This window comes from Sinocyclocheilus anshuiensis, unplaced genomic scaffold, assembly GCF_001515605.1.
Source record: "Sinocyclocheilus anshuiensis isolate Anshui unplaced genomic scaffold, SAMN03320099.WGS_v1.1 scaffold1704, whole genome shotgun sequence".
NCBI lineage: Eukaryota > Metazoa > Chordata > Actinopteri > Cypriniformes > Cyprinidae > Sinocyclocheilus > Sinocyclocheilus anshuiensis.
The window spans coordinates 209,971-220,281 of NW_015555820.1; the positions used below are offsets into that span (position 1 = coordinate 209,971).

General features: G+C 39.3%; 1 protein-coding gene across 1 annotated transcript in view; it reads right to left on the reverse strand.

Moving 5' to 3' along the window:
- Positions 1-10,311, reverse strand: part of LOC107675308 (transcriptional activator GLI3-like) — a 260,552-nt gene that overhangs the window by 202,328 nt on the left and 47,913 nt on the right. The window contains exon 2 of the mRNA XM_016469608.1: positions 9,468-9,641. Within this exon, the coding sequence (XP_016325094.1) occupies positions 9,468-9,600 (133 nt within the window). The 5' untranslated portion in view covers positions 9,601-9,641. The remainder of the gene's footprint in view (positions 1-9,467; positions 9,642-10,311) is intronic.

The window sequence follows — 10,311 nt, forward strand, 5'->3', positions numbered from 1 at the left end:
TCTGTAGTCTTCTGATGTCTGATTTTGTAGCTGAACCAAATCAGACAGTTATTGAAATCATATCAAAATCAATAAGTGCACAGGACGGGCTCAATGACGGCAGAGTAGAACTGTTTCAGCAGCTCCTGTGGCAGGGCGAATTTCTTTAGTTGGTGAAGGAAGTACAACCATTGTTGGGCCTTTTCTGAGTCGATGTGAGTGTCCCACTTCAGGTCCTGAGAGATGGTGGTTCCCAGGAATCTGAATGACTCCACTGCAGCCACAGTGCTGTTCATGATGGTGAGTGGGGCGAGTTCAGGTGGGTTCCTCCTGAAGTCCATGATCATATCCACAGTTTTGAGCGAGTTCAGCTCCAGGTTGTTGTGACTGCACCATACAGCCAGCTCTTTAACCTCCTGTCTGTAAGCAGACTCATCTCCATCCTGGATGAGACCGATGACTGTAGTGTCATCTGCAAACTTCAGGAGCTTGACAGAGGGGTCTTTAGAGGTGCAGTCATTGGTGTAGAGGGAGAAGAGCAGTGGGGAGAGGACGCAACCCTGAGGGGCGCCAGTTGAAGATCTGTGAGAAGATGGGGGCCAGCTGGTCAGCACAGGTTTTCAGACATGCTGGTGACACACAATCTGGGCCTGGTCCTTTTCTTCTCTTGTTCTTTCTGAAGACCTGGCACACATCATCTTCACTGATGAAACGTAGGAGTGGGGGAGAGGGGGTTGCTGGAGGTGTTAATGGTTGTGTGGAGAGCAGGTGTGGGGTGTTAGACAGGGAGTTTCAAATCTACAGTAAAACTCATTCAGGTCTTCAGCAAGTTGTTGATTGGCCTCAGTGCTGGGGGATGGTGTCTTGTAGTTGGTGATGTCTTTCAGGCCTTTCCACACTGATGCGGAGTCACTGGAAGAGAACTGAATCCTTAACTGTTCAGAATAATTCCTCTTTGCCACTCTTATTTCCTTTTCCAGTGTGTATTTGGCCTGTTTATACAAGACTTTGTCCCCCTTCCTGTAAGCATCTTCTTTGGCCTGACGGAGCTGTCTGAGTTTTGCAGTGAACCATGGTTTGTCGTTGTTGTATTGCTGTAAACCATGGCTTAAGTGGATTTAATATGGTATTAATTGTGTGTTATAAATAATCATATTCTTAAAATTTATAACCACAAATACATAAGTATTACAATGTATTATAATTGTTATGATTATTTATGAGATGATACAACATAAGGTTTTTTTTATAATGAATTATGCATTCATTATAATGCCTTAAAAATACCCTTTTGGCGGGGTAGTGGCGACCATGACGGAACGAGACACTGGAGTGGTGGCCATGACAGGACGAGACTCTGGAGTGGCGGCCATGACGGGACGAGATTCTGGAGTGGCGGCCATGTTATGAAGAGGCACCACATGAGAAGGTACCTCTTGCTCTAGAACGGATTGTCTCTCCCTGTGGGCTAGAAAGTCCACAAACGCCCCAAAAGCCAGGAGCTCTGTGCCGAACCTCCGCCAGGTGCTGATGGGCTCATCAAGGGCATAGTTGAACAGGTCCTTGAGAGCCACATCATTGTAGTCCAGCCCCTCAGCAGCACTCCTGAACTCCATGGCGAATTCCCTCAAGTCCATTGACGGAGGGAAATTAAACTGCTACTTGGAGCATGCTTTGGTAGAGGGGGCTGCTGGTAGTGGAGGCTGGGAGCTGGAGCTCACATTCTCTGCTGAGTCCTCATGTGGCTGTTTCATTCTGTCAGGGAACTGGAGAGAGATGAGGCGAGGACTCAAATGCAGGAAGTCTGGGCTCTTTATTAATGATAAAAACAAAACAAAACTAACAAAAACCACCCCGAGGGGGAAAAACAGGCAGGCAGGCAGGCAGGCCAGAAACAAGACACAACACATTCCACAAGAAACTCGGACATTAAACAACGAAACAGCACAGGACTGTAGACACAAGGAGAATAAATAGGGAGACAAACGAGGAGGGTAACGAGTGAGACACAGGTGGAATAACTAAAATAATAATGATAATAAGAAGGGCGGGGTAAGACAATAGACAGGAGAGCACATGGCACACAAACACACAACAAGCCATGTGCTCAAACAAACACACAGTGACATCTAGGGGCTGTTTCATAAAAGACGCTATGAAAAGCGGGGATTAAAGTCCAAAACCTGACTTGAAATAACCTAACAAATCAATCGGGACTAAAGCGGTTTCATAAACGACCATTTAAGTTCATGCAATCTCACTAATTCAATCCAGGTTCAATGAGTCAGGATAATTTGATGTGCACACTTATTCTTAAGCAGCCTTTAATGTCGATCATGGATCAAATCGATCCACCATGGCAAACGGCGCATATTTGTGCTGTTTAACGCATTTGAGACATTGTGTTTTCCTCAGTGCATGATTGACACGTCACAGGTATATTTTTCATCTGTAAATGTTAGAAAGTCATGCAAATATATCCATTTTGCTGTCAGGAGTTGGTGAGGCTTACGTAAGTGAACGAGCGCTGCTGCGCACATGTGTGCTACACAGACGGAGCAGAATAGAATAATAGCGCAATAATTCTGAATAAAATATACATTCTGCTAAAATATTTGTTGTTGGACATTAAATATGACACATGTAGAATTTTAATCCTATACATATGTGTATTTTTTAACATAGCAGTAACTGTAAATCAAATGTAAGCTGGCTAATACAGCCCTACTATCTCAAATGAGTTAAATGTGTGTTCCTCTTATCAGTTAAAATGTAGTCTAATTTCTATTATTTATTTTCATTTTTAATTCAGTGGTTTTAACTTTTAATTCAGTGTTTTTAATGCTTTAAAGAGCAATTTTAGATTGTAATGTTTTAATGTTCTACTAATAACCATAAAAGGTACAGCTGTCATAAAACCAGAGAGAAAGGCTGCACGGCTAGAAACTGCTGATCAACTGAATGTGCAAGTAGCAACTATGTTAAAATGTTTTCATATATCTTTAAAAAAAAAAAAAAAAAGGTCATTACATTTTGGGCACAATACATGAAATACAGTTGGTTGTAGACTATTTTTTATTTATTTGATTATTTGGGCACAATACATGAAACACAGTTGGTTGTAGCCTATTTTTTATTTATTTGATTATTTAAGTTGCATTCTCTGTATGCTTTTATTTTTGGACTAATAATAAAGTTAACTAATTGTATGTGAGAGAGACAGTGGTAATATCCATGTGTTCCTATTGGTCAGTGTTAGAGAAGCTCAGCTTAGCCTGACAGTTAGCCTGCTCCGGACCAGATTAGTTTCCCAGCATAAGTTGCCAGAGTGACTGAGCTTAAGCTATGGTAAATTTGCTTTATGAAACCAAATCAAGTGAAAATAAGTCAGACTAACTGAAATAAGCCTGGCTTATTTGGTAAACTTGTTTTATGAAACAGCCCCCTGGTAGCCAACTAGGGCACACCAGCAGAACCGTGACAGGTTGGTGCCAGGCTCATGCCTGTCCTCTTGGTGGGAGAGCACCAAGACTCAGAACACCCCCCTCCCAGTTCCACCACATCTCCCAAGCAGTTTCATTATTTTTGTTACTATGTGTCTCTTGTAAAATGCTTTCAACTTTAAACATTATTTTAATAATGACCATTTACTTCTGTCCCTAGCCCCATTTACATGTAAGGATCCTATAAAAATATCCACAGTAAACAAGGGAAAGGATAGAGAAGAGAAAAGAAAAGAAAAGAAAAGAAAAGAAAAGAAAAGAAGAAAGAGGGAAAAAAGTGCACCTATAGAGTTCAGGTCAGTCCTTATTAGGGGGGTGCAACTGGTGTTTTTTCTTACACAAATGCATCACTTCGCTTCAGAAATCCTTTATAATGACTATGAATGTGTCGGTTAAAAAAATTAGCAATGAGATATTTTAATTATTTAAGTATATAGTGTTTTCTGAGTCAGTGTCCATCGCTAAGATACAGTTTACACAATGCTTACTCGCCATCTCTAAAAGTTGATATCAGCAGCTTTGTGTATAGGTTTTAAGAGGAAACTCTTATCTAAGAACTTTTACTGCTATTTAGGAGAACTCTTAGTGCTAAGATAAAATGTTTCGTGCACTAACTTGAGAAAACTATTGGCTTTTAGAGCTGTTTTACAGCAGAACTCGAACGGTCTCAAACTGTCATAGCTGAGTTTCCATAATTGCCTCTGCTATTTTTTTTGTTTATCTCTGTGAAGGTGCTTTGACACAATCTGTATTGTATAAATCACTACAAAAATAAAGGTGACTTGACTTAACTTGACAGGAAGTCTCAGCCAATTTTGTCCTAATATCGCTGCTTTATATGTCCTACCAAAAATGCTGAGATCAATAAATGAACATTGGACAACTGATTGCACTGATGCATACTAGGGAAAAATAGAAGAGTGGTGGTGGAAGCACGAGGGAGGTGGAGAACAGCAGGACAGAGTGTCGATTATGAGTCACATCGAGTGATCAATGATTTCATTAATAAGACGGATCATATGGCTGTCACCAAACTGTCACCGGTGTGAGAAATTATCCCATAGCACATTTACCAAACCCTTCCACTTGGGAATACCGGAATTACCCCCATACACACACACATATCCACACATCCTTTCAATAATTCCCCGTTAGTGTAACAGCCCTGTACCAAACGGAGAAAAAAAAAAGGGGGCGGGGGGACAGGTCAGACAGGACAAAAAAATGAAAAGAACGTCAGAATAAACAGCTCAGAGAGGGAGAGAGACAGGAAGAGGAAAGGAGAAAATCCATTTTGAGGCCCCATTTTCAATTAGGCTCCACAAGCTGTTATCACAGGTGTCGCAGAATAGGGCGAGTGGCTGCTATCCGCCTGCTGAAATTAACCCTTATCTGCACGCCACAAAGATGGGCCAGGACAGACTATCTGTAAATTACTTTCCGGCCATGCTGCTAACAGGAACTTTATTTCTGTCAGATGGCATTCGCTTCTATTTGCTGCTAATCATTTAAATGGCTGCTTAAAAGAGGGATGTCACCTCTGCCTCTCTCTTTCTGTTCGCTCGGGCTCTCTTTTCATCCATTTGATAGGCCCATCTTTTTTTCCGGAGGTATAAAGGCTTATCACAATCTCAAAATACACCTGAATTAATTTTTGGTATTAAAAAAACTTTAAGCTACAGTGAATCAGCAAAAACAAACAAATTAAAAAATATTTCGTTCAGAAAGTTAAACCATGCAAGGTGCCAAGGTGCAAGATCCAGTTTCCAATGTAGATCCGTTCCGCTGGTTTTAACTAAAGAAATGACAGTTCTTCTTGAGGAAAATCAACTGCAATTATACTATATACAAGCTATAATTTAACTAGCCCCTGAACCTGTGTGACATTTTACATCGTTTTATAGTGATATATAAAATTATTTATTTCAATGTACTTATAAAATTTTAATTATTAGTAGCCTCAAGTTTCACAAGTTTCAAAGAGGCTTCCCCAACACGGTTTACACTGAACACTTCTCAAATTATTGAAAACGTGAGTGGAAACAATTTGCCTGACAATCTTCCAAAGTTTTCCCTCCTTTTTTCCTCTATTTGTCCTTGCTTCTTCACTTCCCTCCCTCTGTTCTTCATGCTTCCTTCATTCTTGTTCATTTCATCACTCTGGCATCCATGAAAAAGTATGACAAACCAACAATACCAAAACGATTGTGCACTCTCATTCTCCGTGTCCCTCTGTCCTCTCTCTCACGCTGAACAGCAGGTGCCTTTTTGCCCCTTTCTCCTTTTTAATTAACAAATTATTCCATGACGACCAGGTTCATTCAGTTGAAGCACACGAACATCTCTCTGTCTTTCTCTTTCTTTTTCTCTCTCTCCCTCTCACGGTCCAGGCAGCAACAATAGAATCTGAACACTTCTCAAATTATTGAAAACGTGAGTGGAAACAATTTGCCTGACAATCTTGCCCTCCTTTTTTCCTCTATTTGTCCTTGCTTCTTCACTTCCCTCCCTCTGTTCTTCATGCTTCCTTCATTCTTGTTCATTTCATCACTCTGGCATCCATGAAAAAGTATGACAAACCAACAATACCAAAACGATTGTGCACTCTCATTCTCCGTGTCCCTCTGTCCTCTCTCTCACGCTGAACAGCAGGTGCCTTTTTGCCCCTTTCTCCTTTTTAATTAACAAATTATTCCATGACGACCAGGTTCATTCAGTTGAAGCACACGAACATCTCTCTGTCTTTCTCTTTCTTTTTCTCTCTCTCCCTCTCACGGTCCAGGCAGCAACAATAGAATCAGAGGACTTTGTTGTCCACCTGCCTAGCAAATGATGTGAGTTGCAGAGGAGGGAAGCCCCCCTTCCTTTGCTCCTTCCAAAGAGGACCAATCAGGCCATTGTGGTGGCACAGTCGGTTCCTTTGAGCTGTCAGGCCGGGGGAGCCGGTCCACAGATGAATGCTTTGCAGCCCTGCGCCAGTCTTTAGCTAACCATGTGGGAATGCTCCCCACCAAGCATGCACAATTACAGACTCCAGCTAAACTTTACATAAACTTTTACTCCGTGTGGTTAGAGAAAGTGGAAAGGAATAAAAGTATTAAAGGGGTCATATGATGCTGCTAAAAATAACATTATTTTGTGTATTTGGTGTAATGAAATGTGTTTATGCGGTTTAAGGTTCAAAAAACACATTATTTTCCACATACTGTACATTATTGTTTCTCCTCTATGCCCCGCCTTTCTGAAACGCATCGATTTTTACAAAGCTCATCGGTCTGAAAAAGCGAGGTGTGCTCTGATTGGCCAGCTATCCAGTGCATTGTGATTGGCCGAATTCCTCAAGCGTGTGAAAGAGAAAGGAAAAATTGAAATCGCATCATATGACCCCTTTAAGGTAAAGGAGAAGGAAATGGGAAAAGAGAAATGTTCATGCATTGCATATTCCTAATAGGTAAAGCATAACTAACAGCCCAAAGTCATGGGGTTGATTCCACCCCATACTTGAATGTCTCTTTCACTGCTGCACATGCTGACATGCATATTTATAAGAATAATCTAATAAAAATATTTTTTTTTTAAATGCCATTATGCAAATACTTAAAAAAAAATGTATTTAATCATTTATAGATAAAAATTACAAAGAATAAACCATTGTTACATATAATATAATTATTATTTATAAATAAACACATAATAATAACGATAATAATAATTCTTATGCATAATCAAATAATAGTAATAATTATTTTATTATACAGTATTTCCTTTGTTGATTCTAAATTAATCTGATGTATTCAATGTGTAAATATGTTAATAATTATTATATAAATTATTAGTGGAAAAGGATGATGTATGATTAGTTTTTCATTCTTTTTTTAAACTCTAACTCCACATTCTCACTGTATTATTTGGGGTTTCCCCTTCTGAAGATCCCCCGGACACGCCTAGACTGATCTTGGATCAGTTTCAGCATTTAGCTGATCCAGGGTCTGTCGGGACAAAGAGGCAGGACAATTGGCCGCTGCCACTGTTGGGCCTTTCACAATTGCCTTTTGTTAGTCTTGAGGGGGCGGCCCTCATGGGTTAAAGTTGACTGGGGTTTAGGTTACATCAGATAAGAGGTTATGAGTATTGGAAGACCAAGAGAATGCAGGGTAATTATAACCACACCAGGAAAGTGTAAGCTATCTAATGGCTGTGGTAAGACCCTTCGGGGGGCAGGCCTAGGGTCTGTTGTGATAGATGCTTGTGGAGACAGAACTCATAACAGCAATTAACGATGCCCTGTTCCACAAAAAAAAGGACTTTCTTTTTCTGACTTCCTGCCATATCACCAGAGGCTTTCGTATGGAGTGGTACAAAAAACAAGATCACTAATCAACCAAGACAAACACCCACACAACATTTGTGCAACTTTGTGTGGAGAAGAAAAATGTTTGTTACAACACTAATGCTAATACCATTTTAAGGTGTATGAGATTTTTAGCTAATCCAAGCCGTTGGTTTATAGTTTCTAGTAGTTTTTGTTGTTGTTGTTGTTGTTGAAAAAAAATGTGCAACATTTCTGTAAAATTATATTATGATGCTGCTTGAAAGTTTTGAGGCACTTTTAAAGTTAAATTGTGAATCGCCACTCGCCAGCAGTGGTGGAAAGAGTACTGAAAACATATACTCAAGTAAAAGTACCATTACCTTCCAAAAATTGTGGTGTGAGTAGAGTAAAAGTACTTGTCCAAAAAACTACTTGAGTAAGAGTAAAAGAGTAGCCTATTTAAAAGTACTCATGAGTATTGAGTAGTGAGTACTGAGCTGTGGATTCTACCCCCTCATAATAAACGCTGTACACCACAATTGATACATTTTAAAGGGGTGGTTGATTGCGATTTCACTTTTTTAACATTAGTTAGTGTGTAATGTTGCTGTTTGAGCATAAACAATATCTGCAAAGTTGCAAAGCTAAAAGTTCAATGCAAACGGAGATATCGTCTTTTAAAATTCTGGCAGTTTAATGCCTACAAAAACGGCTGGTAGGGACTACAACAAGTTACTTCCTGGGTTCATGACATAACAAACCCAGATAAACCCCACCCTCGGGAAAAGGCAGCAAAGATCGCGCTCTCATAAGTGAGTGGGAATTTACCGAACGTGGTACTTGCAGGAGTTAACACTTTATGCAATACCCGCAACCTCACACCAAATTTCAGGCCGTGTAGATAGGCAAGCATATATACAAATAATTTAGTAAGCAGAAATCCAAAATTCACCTTAACATATTAGAGGAAGATGCGACTGAATTGATGTTTGAAGAATGCACTTCCGGCAGCCATGATAAACAGCAGTTGGCGGTTAAAGTTTTCTATGCACAATTTGATTTGACGAAAGTCACGAGACCGATTACTATCTCTCTATCCAATCACGTTGATGGATAAAAATAAAATTAAAATAAGCATGTAACGACCACAAACGGAGGAAAATAGCGGAGTAAAAGTACCGATACATCACTTAAAATGCACTCAAGTAAAAGTACACAATTTTTAAACTACTCAAAAAAGTACAATTACTGATAAAAACTACTTAATTACTGTAACGTGAGTATTTGTAATTCGTTACTTCACACCCCTGATCGCCAGTTAGTAAAAGTGCATTTTGTTTTATCTGAAATGAATGTATTTTGCAAATAACAGAATTGCAAAAATAATGAGTGTTTCTAACAGGTTTCCCACACACTGCAACTGGTCAGCCAAACAGATATCCCCACCCCCAACTTACAACATTGGTGCAGCTGTTGCTGTGTCGAGCTGGTCAAGATTCTCAACAAAACAGGGCAATGTTTGAGCGTTACTTGAATAGTACTTTAACATCCAAAAAATTACACACTTCACTTTTAACCATTTCAAACAGACAGAATCAATAGAGAATAGAAATTTCAGCTTGACAAGTAAGAGAAGAGATTAAAGAGAAGAGGTTAAAGTGTTGAAGCTGTACCATTGGAGGTAGTGCTGGAGGCCACGGCCTTCTCACTAATGTCTGCGCAGGTGGGTGCGCTCTTTGTGGCTACGATGGTCTCCACTTTCTTCTTCTTCTCTGCTGCAGAACTGGTCTGGGACTGGGTTTCCATGACAACAGCGCATTCCTCAGTACCTCATCAAGACAGGATACCTGATGGGTCATGTAAGGAAGAGGTCAGTGGTGGGAGGAAAAAACTTTTAAATTAACAAAAATAAACATCTTTAACAAATAACACACAATTAAAAACAATCAATTAATCAGTTCATACACTAAACATGACTGTGTGTTTTACCAACTTTCCAATTCCATATATTACATTAAATAATATGGACAACTATTAAAAAGTTTTAAAAAGGTCAAATGTTAAAAAGTTAAAATTAGTCTGGTTTAGTCCGTCTAAAAACAACACAAAAACGGTGACACTTTACAATAAGGTTCATTAGTTAACTACTTTAGTTAACATGAATTAAGAAATGTATTGTTCATTGTTTGTTCATGTTAGTTAATACATTAACTAACATTAACTAATGGAACCTTATTGTAAAATGTTACCCAAAAAAAAACATTACTAACTGTTTTCTAAGTGACAGGAGTAGGTAACAAGATGAATATGTAGGTAGCTGTCTGGGATTTACAACACAGCTATTCAAGTTTGGTGTGCTTGATTCTCCAGAGGAGGGGTGTAACAAAACAACAGTTAGCTTTGTTTCTTCCACTCGAGTGTGTGTTCACTTTCAGCTCGACACAACATCTATTAAAAATCCTAGACTACAAAAAAAAAAAAAAAAGATTTTGTTTTTTTTTTTTTTTTTTTTTTTTC